The sequence below is a fragment of the Coregonus lavaretus genome (genome assembly GCF_964263955.1).
Source record: "Coregonus lavaretus genome assembly, chromosome: 24".
NCBI lineage: Eukaryota > Metazoa > Chordata > Actinopteri > Salmoniformes > Salmonidae > Coregonus > Coregonus lavaretus.
Genome location: NC_140011.1, coordinates 44,190,887 through 44,211,139, shown reverse-complemented (window position 1 = coordinate 44,211,139; position 20,253 = coordinate 44,190,887). Strand labels below are relative to the sequence as shown.

The window sequence follows — 20,253 nt, the reverse complement described above, 5'->3', positions numbered from 1 at the left end:
TACCTGACAGGGGTGTGAGCCTTACCTGACAGGGGTGTGAGCCTTACCTGACAGGGGTGTGAGCCTTACCTGACAGGGGTGTGAGTCTTACCTGACAGGGGTGTGAGCCTTACCTGACAGGGGTGTGAGTCTTACCTGACAGGGGTGTGAGTCTTACCTGACAGGGGTGTGAGTCTTACCTGACAGGGGTGTGAGCCTTACCTGACAGGGGTGTGAGTCTTACCTGACAGGTGTGTGAGTGTCTGGTCCTGTGCGGTGAGTGTGAAGACCGTGAGCAGCAGCTCCTCCGCGGAGGCCAGTAGGAGGCAGTGTGTTACGGAGGTGAAGAAGGTGGAGGCCACATCACAGATGAAACACACCAGCGGCTCCAGATTACCCCTCTCAGACAGATCTGCAATACAATACAATAATGTTGATATACAATATTACTACAATAATGTTTGATATACAATATTACTACAAACAACAGAAATACACTACACTACCAAAAGTATGTGGACACGTGCTCGTCGAACATCTCATTCCGCAATCATGGGCATTAATATGGAGTTGGTCCCCCCCTTTGCTGCTATAACAGCCTCCACTCTTCTGGGAAGGCTTTCCACTAGATGTTGGAACATTGCTGTGGGGACTTGCTTCCATTCAGCCACGAGCATTAGTGAGGTCGGGCACGGATGTTGGGCGATTAGGCCTGGCTTACAGTTGGCGTTCCAATTCTTCCCAAAGGTGTTCGATGGGGTTGAGGTCAGGGCTCTGTGCAGGCCAGTCAAGTTCTTCCACACCGATCTAGACATACCATTTCTGTATGGACCTCGCTTTGTGCACAGGGGCATTGTAATGCTGAAACAGGAAAGGGCCTTCCCCAAACTGTTGCCACAAAGTTGGAAGCACAGTATCGTCTAGAATGTCATTGTATGCTGTAGCGTTAAGATTTCCCTTCACTGGAACTAAGGGGCCTAGCCCGAACCATGAAAAACAACACCATACCATTAATCCTCCTCCACCAAACTTTACAGTTGGCACTATGCATTTGGACAGGTAGCGTTCTCTTGGCATCCGCCAAACCCAGATTCGTCCGTTGGACTGCCAGATGGTGAAGTGTGATTCATCACTCCAGAGAACACGTTTCCACTGCTCCAGAGTCCAATGGCAGAGAGCTTTACACCACTCCAGTCAACGCTTGGCATTGCGCATGGTGATCTTAGGCTTGTGTGCGGCTGCTCTGCCATGGAAACCCATTTCATAAAGCTCCCGATGAAAAGTTATTGTGCTGACGTTGCTTCCAGAGGCAGTTTGGAACTCGGTAGTGAGTGTTGCAACCGAGGACAGACGATTTTTACACGCTTCAGCACTCTGCGGTCCCGTTCTGTGAGCTTGTGTGGCCTACCACTTCGCGGCTGAGCCGTTGTTGCTCCTAGACGTTTCCACTTCACAATAACAGCACTTAAAAAGTTGACCGGGGCAGCTCTAGCAGGGCAGACATTTGATGAACTGACTTGTTGGAAAGGTGGCATCCTATAACATAGCTGTGTGCTCAATTTTATGCACCTGTCAGCAACAGGTGTGGCTGAAATAGCCGAATACACTAATTTGAAGGGGTGTCCACATACTTTTGGCCATGTAGTATCCCGCTTGTTTCCCAATGCACCCTGTGTTGCGCTTAAAAGCCCATCACATTACCCCGGAGCGCTACAGACACGAACCCTTCTAGAGGCACTGAATCAAGCAGTGGGAAGTTACCACATACGACTGGGAAGAATTCACTTGAACGGCCCTCCAACCGGTAATTACTAGTGGGAAACTGACTATCATCCTGAGCACCCACTTCTTCCACATGGTGACCTCTGACGTCACCTACCTAAGGAAATGTCCTCTACGCCAGCATTTACAACAGTTCAATCCAACAACAAAACTTTATTTATAAAATGCAATCTATTAAATGTAATTTTTTAAATTCTATCATTTGTTTACAGGCATGATAACTTCACTTTTAGTTTATGGTTGACGCAGCTTGTTGACCATTAGCCAACTGGCTTTTCTCAACGAGTTCAAAATCACGTGAATGCATCCAACTGGTATTTAAGACTTCACAACTGGTAAATTCCCACCTCCCACATGGTTACAAACACAGCATCAGAGCGGAAAACTTGAACATAACAAACATAACAATCCGGTCAAACAGACCATGCCAGAAACAATGAGAACGCTGAACGTTGTGCATGGCATTTAATTCTACTGAACTGTACAGAACCCAACCCAACCCAACCGTGGGTTTGATGAACCGTTACACCCCTAACGTACACATACACAGTTGAGAGGAGCACAGGGTGAAACCACAGCCGCACCACTCCTGGATAAATAAATAATAAAATAATATGCCATTTAGCAGACGCTTTTATCCAAAGCGACTTACAGTCATGCGTGCATACATTTTTTTGTGTATTGGTGGTCCCGGGGATCGAACCCACTACCTTGGCGTTACAAGCGCCGTGCTCTACCAGCTGAGCTACAGAGGACCACAGAGAATGTGGATGAAGAGAATGTATTGGGGATGAGATAAGTGCCTTGCTCCCGGGCCCAACATACAGACCTTTAGCCGCTGACAGCGTGGCATGGAGTTTGGCGATCATCTTCTCCACGAACACAGCTCCTATCAGGGGCTCTGGGGAGAAATAGAGAGTGGGGATTTTTTTCCAGCATAGGAAATTCAAGGAGCTACCCAAATGTTTTTCCGGGCCGCCTAAGGCAATACAATGGAAAAAAAAAAATATATATATATATATACATATACAGGGCTATAAATTATCATTTTTCATTGGTAGCACTGGTGCTCCTAACATTAAAAAGTTAGGAGCGCCACATGAAATTTAGGAGCACCAGAAAATACGATCAATTTTTTTATTGATTGAGATACAGCTATATTAGGCCTATGTGAATTCTAGCTACTTTTGAAGCACATGTTGTGCACCTAGAAACTGATATGTAACACTAAGACATTAGTTTATTATAAAAGATCAGATGTTGATATGAATTCCTGTCGTTGAAATTACAAAGTCATATGTGGAGTATTAGGTTTCTACATTGTGTAAAAGCACTATTTTCATATTGAGATGCATTCCATTGAAAATTGTACACCGTCCCGTTAAAAAAACGTCAGGTTTGTGATGATGACATGCGAGAGATCTGTCATTAATTAATTCATTGCTATGATCAGGGCGGCAGGTAGCTTAGTGGTTAAGAGCGTTGTGCCAGTAACCGAAAGGTCGCTGGTTCTAATCCCCGAGCCGACTAGGTGAAAAATCTGTCCATGTGCCCTTGAGCAAGGCACTTAACCCTAATTGCTCCTGTAAGTCGCTCTGGATAAGAGCGTCTGCTAAATGACCTATTATTATATTATTATTATTATTATACAAAGCCCTCACTCCGTCACTCAGAAACGTATTCCGGTGTCTGCCTGCAAGCTGAAAATCGTTGCCAGTGCATGTTTAGACGACCTGCCCCTCCCCCCTCCGAAGCATAGGCTACTGACTGTACCGACATTACATCGACGCTTGATTCAGAAGATAGGGAGAGAGTTGTTTTTATTAGCTAGAGAAGAATGGATTCACTTTTTCAAAATGGTAGTTAAGGATACTATAGGCCTGGTTATCATCGTTTCACGTTGGATTTATTAACTACAAAAAGCTAAGACGTGTTAACTCTGGTGCCGCTCTGCACACACAAGCTCGTTAGCTAGCTAGCTCAAGGTTGTTAGCTATCTCAAAGGATCCTCCATAAAGCCACTCCTCCTAGGTATAAATCTGTGGACCTAATTCATATAATGCATTTCATAAGACGTCCATCGCTTCAAGCCTCCTCCTCAACACTCTCTCGTTCTCTCCCCACCCGGAAAATGTTGGTTGCATCTCGCGCCATGGGCTACACTTGTCTGTCCATCACGCATGTAAACAACTACCTTGCCTGCTCTATCCGCGCTGAATGGTTAAGTAATTGAATGAGCTAAATGTTTTTTTTTTTTTTTACGGTTGATTTCACAGGTTAAAAAAGGAACAGAAAGGAACTATATAAACCGGTATTTTGGGGGGGGGGGGGGGGGGTTTGAACCGGTTCAGAACTTTATTTTGCTGGTCGGAACAGTGGAACGAAACAAAACTAGACCAAGCTTCACTTGCGTTATCCTTGTGATATTGAAAGATAAACATGGTAATGTTTTCACTGGCTGCACATACAGGAAGATGGTTCCTACATGATAGAGTGCTTGCTTTGTCATCCAACTGATCTTGTCCTTTCAGTCATCGCCTGAACCCCGTTCATTGCTGCTCGCAGCTACATTTTAGACAAAGCCTTTTCAGTGTTAAAATAGGCCTATAAAAATGTTTTTCCCCCTCGCAGAAATAAATACTTACACAAAATACTCAGTATTCGAATACTAATGTCCATTTGGATATTCGAATAAACGTGCACATCTCTAGTGTGTGTTCACCATTATTGTGACGCTGAGACAGTGCTAGGCTGATCAAGGTGTGTGTGTGTTCACCATTATTGTGATGCTGAGACAGTGCTAGGCTAATCAAGGTGTGTGTGTGTGTGTGTGTGTTCACCATTATTGTGATGCTGAGACAGTGCTAGGCTGATCAAGGTGTGTGTGTGTGTTCTCTCACCATTATTGTGATGCTGAGACAGCGCTAGGCTGATCAAGGTGTGTGTGTGTGTTCACCATTATTGTGATGCTGAGACAGTGCTAGGCTAATCAAGGTGTGTGTGTGTTCACCATTATTGTGATGCTGAGACAGTGCTAGGCTGATCAAGGTGTGTGTGTGTGTGTGTGTGTGTTCACCATTATTGTGATGCTGAGACAGTGCTAGGCTGATCAAGGTGTGTGTGTGTTCACCATTATTGTGATGCTGAGACAGTGCTAGGCTGATCAAGGTGTGTGTGTGTGTTCTCTCACCATTATTGTGATGCTGAGACAGCGCTAGGCTAATCAGAGCCCAGCTGTCCCTATTAGGGGTGGAGCCGGAGCCTTTTAGTCCCGCCTCACACAGCTCCTCAGCCAACCCCAGCAGCCGCTCACCAAGCACCGAGCCCTTAAACCAATCACCACACACCTGCAGAGATGCAGGGTCCGCACACGCCTTTTGTATGATCTGGAGAAGGACTTCCCATTTTAGATCCATCTGTAGGTGAGAGAGAGCGAGAGAATAAGATTTAGAACATTTCTACCAGCATACTATTGAGAATCAGAGCTAAGAGTTAGGGAGTTGACAGTTAAGAGTTGACAAAAGGTCCAGAGTTGACAGAGTTACAGCGATGATAGTTAAGAGTTGACGTTACCACGGTGATATGGTTGAGGATGCGTGTGGTCTCCTGTGGACTGCAGCAGCGTAGAGAACTGAACACCATCTCTACCAGGTAGCTGGTGTCTCTCCTGTAATATAACACATTGTAATATAATATGAGAACTGAACACCATCTCCATCTGGTCTCTCTACTGTAATGTAATATCACCACTAGCCAGCCTCCGGCCAGTACCCTGCCCTGAACTTTATTCACTAGCCGGCTACCACCCGGTTACTCAACCCTGCACCGTAGAGACTGCTGCCCTATGTACATGAACACTGGTCACTTTAATAATGTTTACATACTGTTTTACCCATGTCATATGTTTACTGAACAAAAACATGCAACCATTTCAACGATTTTACTGAGTTAGAGTTCATATAAGGAAATCAGTCAATTGAAATAAATAAATTAGGCCCTAATCTATGGATTTCACATGACTGGGCAGTGGCTCAGCCATGGGTGGGCCTGGGAGGGCATAGGCCTCTTGGGAGCCAGGCCCAGCCAATCAGAATGAGTTTTTCCCCACAAAAGGGCTTTATTACAGAGAAATACTTTTCAGTTTCATCAACTGTCCAGGAGGCTGGTCTCAGACAATCCTGCAGGTGAAGAAGCCGGATGTGGAGGTCCTGGGCTGGCGTGGTTACACGTGGTCTGCGGTTGTGAGGCCGGTTGGACGTACTGCAAAATTCTCTAAAACGACGTTGGAGGCGGCTTATGGTAGAGAAATGAACATTCAATTCTCTGGCAACAGCTCTGGTGGACATTCCTGCAGTCAGCATGCCAATTCCACGCTCCCTCAAAACTTGAGACATCTGTGGCATTGTGTTGTGTGACAAAACTACACATTTTAGAGTGGCCTTTTATCGTCCCCAGCACAAGGTGCACCTGTGTAATGATCATGCTGTTTAATCAGCTTCTTGATATGCCACACCTGTCAGGTGGATGGATTATCTTGGCAAAGCAGAACTGTTCACTAACAGGGATGTAAACACATTTGAGAGAAATAAGCTTTTTGTGCATATGAAAGATCTTTTATTTCAGCTCATGAAACATGGGACCAACACTTTACATGTTGCGTTTATATTTTTGTTCAGTGTATATACACACTACATGACCAAAAGTATGTGGACACCTGCTCGTCGAACATCTCATTCCAAAATCATGGCCATTAATATGGAGTTGGTCCCGCCCTTTGCTGCTACAACAGCCTCCATTCTTCTGGGAAGGCTTTCCACTAGATGTTGGAACATTGCTGCGGGGACTTGCTTCCATTCAGCCACAAGAGCATTAGTAAGATCGGGCACTGATGTTGGGCGATTAGGCCTGGCTCGCAGTCGGCATTCCAATTCATCCCAAAGGTGTTCGATGGGGTTGAGGTCAGGGCTCTGTGCAGGCCAGTCAAGTCCTTCCACACCGATCTCAAACAAACCATTTATACAGTATTCAGACCTATTTTTTTTATAATCCTCAATCAAGGAACCTACCAGGTATAACCCTAAATCCGTAAACATGGGCACCCTCATAGATATCATCCTGACTAATTTACCCTCTAAATACACCTCCGCTGTCTTCAACCAGGATCTCAGCGATCACTGCCTCATTGCCTGCGTCCGTAATGGGTCCGCGGTCAAACGACCACCCCTCATCACTGTCAAACGCTCCCTAAAACACTTTAGCGAGCAGGCCTTTCTAATTGACCTGGCCCGGGTATCCTGGATGGATATTGACCTCATTCCGTCAGTAGAGGATGCCTGGATGTTCTTCAAAAGTGCTTTCCTCTCCATCTTAAATAAGCATGCCCCATTCAAAAAATTCAGAACTAAGAACAGATATAGCCCCTGGTTCACCCCAGACTTGACTGCCCTTGACCAGCACAAAAACATCCTGTGGCGTACGGCATTAGCATCGAACAGCCCCCGCGATATGCAAATTTTCAGGGAAGTCAGGAACCAATACACAATCAGTTAGGAAAGCAAAGGCTAGCTTTTTCAAACAGAAATGTGCATCCTGTAGCACTAACTCCAAAAAGTTTTGGGACACTGTAAAGTCCATGGAGAATAAGAGCACCACCTCCCAGCTGCCCACTGCACTGAGGCTAGGAAACACTGTCACCACCGATAAATCTACGATAATCAAGAATTTCAATAAGCATTTTGCTACGGCTGGCCATGCTTTCCACCTGGCTACCCCTACCCTGGCCACCAGCTCTGCACCCTCCGCTGCAACTTGCCCATGCCCCCTCCCCCGCTTCTCCTTCACCCAAATTCAGATAGCTGATGTCCTGAAAGAGCTGCAAAATCTGAACCCCTACAAATCAGCTGGGCTAGACAATCTGGACCCGTTCTTTCTAAAATTAGCCGCCGAAATTGTCACAACCCCTATTACCAGCCTGTTCAACCTCTCTTTCGTACCGTCTGAGATCCTCAGAGATTGGAACGCTGCCGCGGTCATCCCCCTCTTCAAAGGGGGTGACACTCTAGATCCAAACTGTTACAGACCTATATCCATCCTGCCCTGCCTTTCAAAAGTATTTGAAAGCCAAGTTAACAAACAGATCACCGACCATTTCGAATCCCACCGTACCTTCTCCGCTATGCAATCTGGTTTCCGAGCTGGTCATGGGTGCACCTCAGCCACGCTCAAGGTCCTAAACGATATAATAACTGCGATTGATAAAAGACAGTACTGTGCAGCAGCCTTTATCGACCTGGCCAAGGCTTTTGACTCTGTCAATCACCACATTCTTATTGGCAGACTAAATAGCCTTGGTTTCTCAAATGACTGTCTCGCCTGGTTCACCAACTACTTCTCAGATAGAGTTCAATGTGTCAAATCGGAGGGCCTGTTGTCTGGACCTCTGGCAGTCTCTATGGGGGTGCCACAGGGTTCAATTCTCGGGCCGACTGTATTCTCTGTGTATATCAATGATGTCGCTCTTGCTGCTGGTGACTCTCAGATCCACCTCTACGCAGACGATTACAATTTTGTATACATCTGGCCCTTCATTGACCACTGTGTTAACAAACCTCCAAACGAGCTTCAATGCCATACAACACTCCTTCCGTGTCCTCCAACTGCTCTTAAACGCTAGTAAAACTAAATGCATGCTCTTCAATCGAATGCTGCTTGCACCCGCCCGCCCGACTAGAATCACTACTCTCGGCGGGTTTGACTTAGAATATGTGGACAACTACAAATACCTAGGTGTCTGGTTAGACCGTAAACTCTCCTTCCAGACTCACATTAAGCATCTCCAATCCAAAGTTAAATCTAGAATCGGCTTCCTATTTCGCAACAAAGCCTCCTTCACTCATGCTGCTAAACATGCCCTCGTAAAACTGACTATCCTACCGATCCTTGACTTCGGCGATGTCATTTACAAAATAGCTTCCAACACTCTACTCGGCAAATGGGATGTAGTCTATCACAGTGCCATCCGTTTTGTCACCAAAGCCCCATATACTACCCACCATTGTGACCTGTACGCTCTCGTTGGCTGGCCCGCACTACATATTCGTCGCCAAACCCACTGGCTCCAGGTCATCTATAAATCACTTCTAGGCAAATCCCCGCCTTATCTTAGCTCATTGGTCACCATAGCAACACCCACCCGTAGTATGCGTTCCAGCAGGTATATCTCACTGGTCATCCCCAAAGCCAACACCTCCTTTGGCCGCCATTCCTTCCAGTTCTCTGCTGCCAATGACTGGAACGAACTGCAAAAATCTCTGAAGCTGGAGACACTTATCTCCCTCACTATCTTTAAGCATCAGTTGTCAGAGCAGCTTACCGATCACTGCACCTGTACACATCCCATCTATAATTAGCCCACCCAACTACCTCATCTCCATATTGTTATTTATTTTGCTCATTTGCACCCCAGTATCTCTATTTGCACAATCTTCTGCACAGCGTTAATACTAAATTGTCATTATTTTGCACTATGGCCTATTTATTGCCTTACCTCCATAACTTACTACATTTGCACACACTGTATATAGATTTTCTATTGTGTTATTGACTGTACGTTTTGTTTATTCCATATGTAACTCTGTGTTGTTGTTGTTTTTATCGCACTGCTTTGCTTTATCTTGGCCAGGTCGCAGTTGTAAATGAGAACTTGTTCTCAACTGGCTTACCTGGTTAAATAAAGGTGAAATAAAATAAAAAATAAAAATCTACACAAAATACCCCATAATAACGAAGCGAAAACAGCTTTAGAAATGTTTGCACATTTATTAAAAATAAAACACAGAAATACCTTAATTACATAAGTATTCAGACCCTTTTGCTATGAGACTCGAAATTGAGCTCAGGTGAATCCTGTTTCCATTGATCATCCTTGACATGTTTCTACAACTTGATTGGAGTCCACCTGTGGTAAATTCAATTGATTGGAAAGGCACACACCTGTCTATATAAGGTCCCACAGTTGACAGTGCACGTAAGAGCAAAAACCAAGCCATGAGGTCGAAGGAATTGTCTGTAGAGCTCTGAGACAGGATTGTGTTGAGGCACAGATCTGCCGCATTGAAGGTCCCCAAGAACACAGTGGCCTCCATCATTCTTAAATGGAAGAAGTTTGGAACCACCAAGACCCTTCCTAGAGCTGGCCGCCCGGCCAAACTGAGCAATCGGGGGACAAGGGCGTTGGTCAGGGAGGTGACCAAGAACCCGAAGGTCACTCTGACAGAGCTCCAGAGTTCCTCTGTGGTGATGGGAGAACCTTCCAGAAGGACAACCATCTCTGCAGCACTCCACCAATCAGGCCTTTATGGTAGTGGCCAGAAGGAAGCCACTCTTCAGTAAAAAGACACATGACAGCCCGAGTGGAGTTTGCCACAAGGCACCTAAAGACTCACAGACAAAGATTATCTGGTCTGATGAAACCAAGATTGAACTCTTTGGCCTGAATGCCAAGCGTCACGTCTGGAGGTAACCTGGCACCATCCCTACGGTGAAGCATGGTGGTGGCAGCGTCATGCTGTGGGGATGTTTTTCAGCGGCAGGGACTGGGAGACTAGTCAGGATCGAGGGAAAGATGAACGGAGAAAAGTACAGAGAGATCCTTGATGAAAACCTGCTCCAGAGCGCTCAGGACCTCAGACTGGGGTGAAGGTTCACCTTCCAACAGGACAACAACCCGAAGCACACAGCCAAGACAACGCAGGAGTGGCTTCGGGACAAGTCTCTGAATATCCTTGAGTTGCCCAGCCAGAGCCCGGACTTGAACCCCATCAAATATCTCTGGAGAGACCTGAAAATAGCTTTGCAGCAACGCTCCCCATCCAACCTGACAGAGCTTGAGAGGATCTGCAGAGAAGAATGGGAGAAACTCCCCAAATACAGGTGTGAAATTCTTGTAGCGTCATACCCAAGAAGACTCAAGGCTGTAATCGCTGCCTCAGGTCTCCTGAGTGGCGCAGTGGTCTAAGGCGCCGCATCGCAGTGCTAACTGTGCCACTAGAGATCCTGGTTTGAATCCAGGCTCTGTCGCAGCCGGCCGCGACCGGGAGACTCATGGGCGGCGCACAATTGGCCCAGCGTCGTCCAGGGTAGGGGAGGGAATGGCTGGCAGGGATGTAGCTCAGTTGATAGAGCATGGCGTTTGCAACGCCAGGGTTGTGGGTTCGATTCCAACGGGGGGCTAGTATAAAAAAATATATATGTATTCACTATCTGTAAGTCGCTCTGGATAAGAGCGTCTGCTAAATGACTAAAATGTAAATGTAAATGTGCTGAGTAAAGGATCTGAATATTCTTGTAAATGTGAGTAACATTTTTAATACATTTGCAAAGATGTCTAAAAACCTGTTTTTGCTTTGTCATTATGGGGTAGTGTGTGTAGATTGATGAGCGGAAAAAACGATTTAATCAATTTTAGAATAAGGCTGTAATGTAACAAAATGTGGAAAAGGCCAAGGGGTCTGAATACTTCCGAATGCAGCATACTTCTCTTCCTCTCCACTTTCATGCAGGAATATTGATGGTCTCTGATCTCTGTATTGGAGGCGATAGCTGTATTGGAGGCGATAGCTGTATTGGAGGCGATAGCTGTATTGGAGGCGATAGCTGTATTGGAGGCGATAGCTGTATTGGAGGTGATAGCTGTATTGGAGGTGATAGCTGTATTGGAGGTGATAGCTGTATTGGAGGCGATAGCTGTATTGGAGGCGATAGCTGTATTGGAGGCGATAGCTGTATTGGAGGTGATAGCTGTATTGGAGGTGATAGCTGTATTGGAGGTGATAGCTGTATTGATTGTTGATGTTCATGTGGACGCATTATGTACACCACCAAAATACATTTCTAGTATAATTTGTTGCATGGCAATTAAGTTCTGATTCTGGTAATATATAGCATTTAGCAGACACTTTTAAAGCGCCTTATAAAAATGAGTGTATACATTACCTGTCCTCCTGCCCCAGCCACAACACCACATGCTCCAGGAGGAACCGCACAGCAGGGTTACTGGGGGGGGGCACCCCACCTCCTCCACCTCCGCCACCTCCTCCCCCACCTGCCTCCTTCTGTCCATCCTTTGCTTTTAATTTCTCCTCTTCTGATGTGATGAGCATCATCTGGGGAAAAGGTAAAAAGGGATCAGAGAAATCATGTGACTAAGACTTTGAATCAATAAAACAATTAATGAAGTATGACGTTAAGGTGACCTCCTGTAATCTATTTACACAAAATATATCTGTGACTGATAATGTCACTGTGAGGAAAATAACAGTTTATCTCCGATAAAGAACTGAGAAAATGGAATAAAGGAAAAAACTAAAAGAAAGGAAGCCTTACGGTGAAGACCCTGGGGGTGTGGAAGGAGCGAAGGAGGAGAGAGAGGTACACCAGATGTCTCTCGGAGTTCTTCTCATTCACATGGAATAACTGATCTGTGCCTGCTGACAGACAATCTCCTCCAGGTGCCAGCTCTTCAGGGGGCCCTCGGCCGTATCCTGGCCCAGCTCGGGGGCCTCCAGCTGGGCATACTTCAGCGCCACCTCCCCCTCTTTCTCTGGAGAACCAGAACCCTCTGGCTCAGAGAAACAGATCTTCACTGATCTCTTCTTCTTCTTGGTCTGTTTCCTGCCTGCACTCTCTGGGCTCCGCATCACCTGATAGATATGGATTGAAAAATTAGAGACAAACACAGAGACAGAGAGAGAGAGATAGAGCGAGACAGACAGACAGACAGACAGACAGACAGAGAGACAGAGAGAGCGAGACAGAGCGAGAGACAGAGAGAGAGACACAGAGAGAGAGAGACAGAGAGAGAAAGAGAGACAGAGACAGAAAAAGAGAGACAGAGAGACAGACAGACAGACAGAGACATACAGAGAAAGACAGAGACATACAGAGAAAGACAGAGAGAGAAAGACAGAGAGAGAAAGACAGAGAGAGACAGAGAGAGACAGAGAGAGACAGAGACAACGAGTGACAGAGAGACAGACAGACAAACAGAGACGAGACAGAGAGACAGAGACAGAGACAAAGAGAGAGAGCGAGACAGAGACAGAGAGAGCGAGACAGACAGAGAGAGACAGAGACAAGAGAGAGACAGAGAGAGACAGAGACAAAGAGAGAGAGAGACAGAGCGAGAGACAGAGACAGAGACAGAGACAGACAGACAGACAGACAGACAGACAGACAGACAGACAGACAGAGACAGAGCGAGACAGAGCGAGAGAGAGAGAGAGAGAGAGAGAGAGAGAGAGAGAGAGAGAGAGAGAGAGAGAGAAAGACAGACAGGCAGACAGAGACAGACAGACAGAGAGAGACAAGAGAGAGACAGAGACAGACAGAGACAAAGAGAGAGGGAGAGAGAGAGACAGAGACAGAAAGAGAGAGAGACAGAGAGAGAGAGACAGAAAGAGAGAGACAGAGACACAGACAGACAGGCAGACAGAGATTTACAAACAGAGAGAGACAGAGATTGACAGACAGAGAGACAGAGACAAAGAGAGAGACAGAGAGAGAGCAAGAGAGACAGAGAAAGAGAGAGAGACAGACAGACAGCGAGAGATTGATAGATAGAGAGAGACAGAGACACAGAGAGACAGAGACAGAGAGACAGACAGACAGACAGAGAGAGACAGAGAGAGAGAGAGAGAGACAGAGAGAGAGAGAGACAGAGACAGAGACAGAGACAGAGAGAGAGAGAGAGAGAGAGAGAGAGAGAGAGAGAGAGAGAGAGAGAGAGAGAGAGAGAGAGAGAGAGAGAGAGAGAGAGAGAGAGAGAGAGAGAGAGAGAGAGAGAGAGAGAGAGAGAGAGAGAGAGAGACAGACAGACAGGCAAACAGACACACACACCTTTAGCAGCGAGGACATTCCTTCTAGCTCTTTCGGCTCCAGGATTGTCACTTTGTACACGGCGGGCGAACATCACCCTAAGCCCCTCCCAGAAGTCAGCCAGCAGCCTATCAAAGACAACCTCGTTCTCTCCCTCGCTAAGCCACCCACATCCTGAAGTCCAGCCCTCTTCTCCAGGAGACAAGCATGTCCGTAACCAATGGGAAAAGGGGACCGGCCTGGAGGGAGGGGCTTCCCAGGGCACTGTCGATGAGGGGGAGGAGCTATGGACAGAGAGGAAAGATAAATTATAATTCTGTATGTGTGAAGTGTTACCTGTAGTTCTATTAGCATGGTGCGTGTTCTTCCTGTAGTTCTATTAGCATGGTGCGTGTTCTTCCCTGTAGTTCTATTAGCATGGTGCGTGTTCTTCCCTGTAGTTCTATTAGCATGGTGCGTTGTTCTTCCCTGTAGTTCTATTAGCATGGTGCGTGTTCTTCCCTGTAGTTCTCTGAGCATGGTGTGTGTTCTTCCCTGTAGTTCTCTGAGCATGGTGTGTGTTCTTACCTGTAGTTCTCTGAGCATGGTGTGTGTTCTTCCCTGTAGTTCTCTGAGCATGGTGCGTGTTCTTACCTGTTGTTCTATTAGCATGGTGCGTATACATGTGTGTTCCTCCTCTTCCCCAGTGTTCTGCAACAGAGTGTATCTCACACACTCTACTAGTGACTCCACTATCGCTGCACTCTCTGACGGACTGGCCACAGCCCGCTCACTGGACAAGCTGCATCACAGACACACACAGGTTAAACACTGCAGCTCACACAGGGTTAAACACTGCAGCTCACACAGGGTTAAACACTGCAGCACACACAGGGTTAAACACTGCAGCTCACACAGGGTTAAACACTGCAGCTCACACAGGGTTAAACACTGCAGCTCACACAGGTTAAACACTGCAGCTCACACAGGGTTAAACACTGCAGCCGTACTCAGGATAACACACACACACTTCCCCCCGCCCCCTCCTTACCCGCCCCCTCTTTAACCGCCCCCTCCTTAACCGCCCTCTCCTTACCCGCCCCCTCCTTAACCGCCACCTCCTTACCCGCCCTCTCCTTACCCGCCCCCTCCTTAACCGCCACCTCCTTACCCGCCCTCTCCTCCCTTCCTCCGCCCCCTCCTTAACCGCCACCTCCTTACCCGCCCCCTCCTTACCCGCCCCCTCCTTAACCGCCACCTCCTTACCCGCCCCCTCCTTACCCGCCACCTCCTTACCCGCCACCTCCTTACCCGCCCCCTCTTTAACCGCCCCCTCCTTAACCGCCACCTCCTTAACCGCCCACTCCTTAACCTTCCCCTCCTTAACCTCCCTCTCCTTAACCTCCCCCTCCTTACCCGCCCTCATCCTTACCCACCTCCTCCTTACCACCCCCTCCTTAACCGCACCCTTCCTTACCCACCCCCTCCTTAACCTCCCCTCCTTAACCTCCCTCTCCTTAACCTCCCCCTCCTTAACCTCCCCTCTCCTTACCCTCCCCCTCCTTACCCTCCCCCTCCTTACCCGCCCCCTCCTTAACCTCCCCCTCCTTAACCTCCCCCTCCTTAACCGCCCCCCTCCTTAACCGCCCCCTCCTTACCCGCCCCCTCCTTAACCTCCCCCTCCTTAACCTCCCTCTCCTTAACCTCCCCTCCTTACCGCCCTCTTCCTTACCCCACCTCCTCCTTACCCACCCCCTCCTTAACCGCCCCCTCCTTACCCGCCCCCTCCTTACCCACCCTCTCCTTAACCTCCCCCTCCTTACCCGCCCTCTCCTTACCCACCTCCTCCTTACCCACCCCCTCCTTAACCGCCCCCCTCCTTAACCGCCCCCTCCTTACCCGCCCTCTCCTAACCGCCCCCTCCTTACCCGCCCTCTCCTTACCCACCTCCTCCTTACCCACCCCCTCCTTACCCGCCCCCTCCTTACCCGCCCCCCTCCTTACCCACCCTCTCCTTAACCTCCCCTCCTTACCCGCCCTCTCCTTACCCCCCCCTCCTTACCCGCCCCCTCCTTAACCGCCACCTCCTTACCCGCCCCCTCCTTACCCGCCCCCCTCCTTTTCCCGCCCCCCTTCCTTAACCGCCACCTCTTTAACCGCCCCCTCCTTAACCGGCCCCTCCTTAACCTCCCCCTCCTTACCCGCCCTCTCCTTACCCACCTCCTCCTTACCCGCCCCCTCCTTACCCGCCCCCTCCTTACCCACCCCCTCCTTAACCTCCCCCTCCTTAACCTCCCTCTCCTTAACCTCCCCTCCTTAACCTCCCTCTCCTTAACCTCCCCTCCTTACCCGCCCTCTCCTTACCCACCTCCTCCTTACCCACCCCCTCCTTAACCGCCCCCTCCTTACCCACCCCCTCCTTACCCACCCTCTCCTTACCCGCCCTCTCCTTACCCACCCTCCTCCTTACCCACCCCCTCCTTAACCGCCCCCTCCTTACCCGCCCCCTCCTTACCCTCCCTCTCCTTACCCGCCCTCTCCTTACCCACCTCCTCCTTACCCACCTCCTCCTTACCCACCTCCTCCTTACCCACCTCCTCCTTACCCACCTCCTCCTTACCCGCCCCCTCCTTACCCGCCCCCTCCTTACCCTTCCCCTCCTTAACCTCCCTCTCCTTACCCACCCCCTCCTTACCCGCCCCCTCCTTACCCGCCCCCTCCTTACCCGCCCCCTCCTTACCCGCCCTCTCCTTACCCACCCCCTCCTTACCCTCCCCCTCCTTACCCGCCCTCTCCTTAACCTCCCTCTCCTTAACCTCCCTCTCCTTACCCTCCCCCTCCTTACCCACCCCCTCCTTACCCACCCCCTCCTTACCCACCCTCTCCTTAACCTCCCTCTCCTTAACCTCCCTCTCCTTAACCTCCCCCTCCTTACCCGCCCTCTCCTTACCCACCCCCTCCTTACCCTCCCTCTCCTTACCCTCCCCCTCCTTACCCGCCCCCTCCTTACCCACTCCCTCCTTACCCACTCCCTCCTTACCCGCCCCCTCCTTACCCTCCCCCTCCTTACCCGCCCTCTCCTTACCCACCCTCTCCTTAACCTCCCTCTCCTTAACCTCCCTCTCCTTAACCTCCCCCTCCTTACCCGCCCTCTCCTTAACCTCCCTCTCCTTACCCTTGTATGAGACAGCTGTAGAAGGTTGTGTAGAAGTCTAGGTTAGGTGTAGTGACCTCAGCGGGTAGTTTACTGATGAGGGGCAGCAGGTTAGGGTGGAGCGCTGTAGCCAAACCTTTACCCCCATCCTTTAACAGGGACCACAGTTTAGGCAGAACAGCCTTCCTGGCGTTGACATGACTCCAACAGTCCTGGGACAGACAGACAGAGACAGAGAGAGACAGAGGTCGATTTTTGGTCCGGTCGAGTTGGATATTCCAGTGGGACGAGGACATCAACAAGCCCATAGAGAACGGCCCAGTGGGACGAGGACATCAACAAGCCCATAGAGAACGGCCCAGTGGGACGAGGACATCAACAAGCCCATAGAGAACGGCCCAGTGGGACGAGGACATCAACAAGCCCATAGAGAACGGCCCAGTGGGACGAGGACATCAACAAGCCCATAGAGAACGGCCTGGCGGGAGGAGGACACCATGGGGTAATCCAATCTAGCCTAACCGAGTTGTGATGGGTTGCTGTGATGGTAACCCATTACCTTTTTATTTCCAGGTGGAAGGATCATATGATATCTAGACTAGATAGGGTACTTCACTTTGAGCCAATGGGAGTTCATTCACTTTGAGCCAATGGGAGTTCAATTACACAGAGAGTCACCATGTCAGGTATTTAACAGAACTAATAGTCACTCTAAAGAGTCTAATCTTTCCGGTAAATCAGTGGTCATTCTGATTATCATGTTTGCTGTCTGTTTCGTTTTCCAGTGTTGACCTGGTTCTATGTTCTAGGTAACGCTGAGGTGTTGACCTGGTTCTATGATCTAGGTAACGCTGAGGTGTTGACCTGGTTCTATGTTCTAGGTAACGCTGAGGTGTTGACCTGGTTCTATGTTCTAGGTAACGCTGAGGTGTTGACCTGGTTCTATGTTCTAGGTAACGCTGAGGTGTTGACCTGGTTCTATGTTCTAGGTAACGCTGAGGTGTTGACCTGGTTCTATGTTCTAGGTAACGCTGAGGTGTTGACCTGGTTCTATGTTCTAGGTAACGCTGAGGTGTTGACCTGGTTCTATGTTCTAGGTAACGCTGAGGTGTTGACCTGGTTCTATGTTCTAGGTAACGCTGAGGTGTTGACCTGGTTCTATGTTCTAGGTAACGCTGAGGTGTTGACCTGGTTCTATGTTCTAGGTAACGCTGAGGTGTTGACCTGGTTCTATGTTCTAGGTAACGCTGAGCTTCCAAATGAATCTTCAACTGCATAAGGTTTAACAGTAGACTATCATCAGGTTCATAGACATTAACACCAGGTTTACTCCATCAGGGAGGATGAAAAAAAGACTACATCGACCAAGATCCAAAAAGACTACATCGACCAAGATCCAAAAAGACTACATCGACCAAGATCCAAAAAGACTACATCGACCAAGATCCAAAAAGACTACATCGACCAAGATCCAAAAAGACTACATCGACCATGATCCAAATAGACTACATCGACCAAGATCCAAAAAGACTACATCGACCAAGATCCAAAAAGACTACATCGACCATGATCCAAAAAGACTACATCGACCAAGATCCAAAAAGACTACATTGACCAAGATCCAAAAAGACTACATCGACCAAGATCCAAAAAGACTACATCGACCATGATCCAAAAAGACTACATCGACCATGATCCAAAAAGACTACATCGACCATGATCCTTTGCTAGTTATGGCCACTTTCACCATGATCCTTAGCAATGTTTGGGTGCCATTCAGCAATATGACGCGCTTCAAATTCAAATACTTCCAGCTTCATGCGCCATCGGGAGTTTTCCATAGGAATATGTGGATGACGTCAGCGCTATAACTATCTACTGGTTTGAATGTCTATGGTTCCACCCCCCCCCCCCCAGACTTACTGTTAAGGTGGAGAGCGTGTGCAGTACAGCTTCCCAGAGAGGAGGCAGCACCACAGGGTCAGTGTCATCTATAGACAGCAGAACAGCAGGGCATACTCTGGCTGCCTCAGTCTGCATCAGACCTGGAGTGTGTTCATACAGGGAAGAGACCGCCTCGAAGAACGCACCACGCACCTGGAGAGAGACCAGAGGAGGACACACGGGGGGCGTCAGTAGGGTGGAGTGGAGTGGAGTGGAGTGGAGTGGAGTGGAGTGGAGTGGAGTGGAGTGTGTGTGTGTGTGTGTGTGTGCGTGCGTGTGTGTGTACCCGTCTCCATACCTGTGGGGTCTTGTGTCTGCCGTACTTCCAGAACTTGGCCTGGTTGAGGAGGTGTGTCAGTCTGTCCTGCAGGTCGTGTCTGTCTGTCTGGGGCAGGGAGGACAGCAGTCTCTTCACCCCCAGTAGAGAGCTGGTAAGCAGCCGGAGAAACTTGGCCTCCCTCTCCTCCTCTGGAACACTCCTCATAACAACACATCATCAACAGGTCCATTCATCAGCCAGTCTCTTTACCTGTGCTGGCCCAACACCCCCCTAACAACGGTTATTTAGCCGACGCAACAGATCACAGCTTCTCTGGCATTATGGGTATGACTTCATTCTTTCTTATAGTCAGCTCACGGAGGTGCTAAAGAGCAGTTTGTTTTGTTGTAATAAAAAGAGACCAACTACTCACTGTGGGTCGCTCAGGGTGTCTGCCGTCTCCTTCAGCAAGTTGTCTTGAAGTACCTAAAGTTTATCATCATCACAATCTTCATCATATCACAATCATCATCATATCGATCACAATCATCACCATATCTATCACAATCATCATCATATCTATCACAATCATCATCATATCTATCACAATCATCATCATATCTATCACAATCATCATCATATCTATCACAATATCTATCACAATCATCATCATATCTATCACAATCATCACATCTATCACAATCATCATCATATCTATCGCAATCACAATCATCATCATATCTATCGCAATCACAATCATCATCATATCTATACTAATATAATACAATAATAATAATATGCCATTTAGCAGACACTTTTATCCAAAGCGACTTACAGTCATGTGCGCATACATTTTTACGTATGGGTGGTCCCGGGGATCGAACCCACTACCCTGGCGTTACAAGCGCCATGCTCTACCAATTGAGCTACAGAGGACAACATATCTATCACAATCACTATCACAATCATCATCATATCTATCACAATCATCATCGTCACTAAGGTTAAAGACCTCTTCATCATTTTGATAATCTTCACCCTCAACACGACCCCCGTCTGACCCAACCTCCCCTCGCTCTTTACTATAGTATAGACTACTGACAGTGAGGACCTCTACTATAGTATAGACTACTGACAGTGAGGACCTCTACTATAGTATAGACTACTGACAGTGAGGACCTCTCTCTACTATAGTATAGACTACTGACAGTGAGGACCTCTCTCTCTACTATAGTATAGACTACTGACAGTGAGGACCTCTCTCTCTACTATAGTATAGACT

General features: G+C 48.2%; 1 protein-coding gene across 1 annotated transcript in view; it reads right to left on the bottom strand.

Annotated features, from left to right (window-relative positions):
- Window positions 1-20,253, bottom strand: part of LOC311099901 (E3 ubiquitin-protein ligase listerin-like) — a 76,273-nt gene that overhangs the window by 39,682 nt on the left and 16,338 nt on the right. Inside the window, 16 exon segments of the mRNA XM_084140620.1 lie at window positions 224-391; window positions 2,591-2,662; window positions 4,952-5,177; window positions 5,335-5,428; window positions 11,755-11,924; window positions 12,145-12,227; window positions 12,230-12,461; window positions 13,657-13,698; window positions 13,700-13,800; window positions 13,803-13,827; window positions 13,833-13,919; window positions 14,269-14,416; window positions 16,790-16,980; window positions 18,692-18,865; window positions 19,011-19,191; window positions 19,405-19,457. Coding sequence (XP_083996746.1) covers window positions 224-391; window positions 2,591-2,662; window positions 4,952-5,177; window positions 5,335-5,428; window positions 11,755-11,924; window positions 12,145-12,227; window positions 12,230-12,461; window positions 13,657-13,698; window positions 13,700-13,800; window positions 13,803-13,827; window positions 13,833-13,919; window positions 14,269-14,416; window positions 16,790-16,980; window positions 18,692-18,865; window positions 19,011-19,191; window positions 19,405-19,457 — 2,047 coding nt within the window.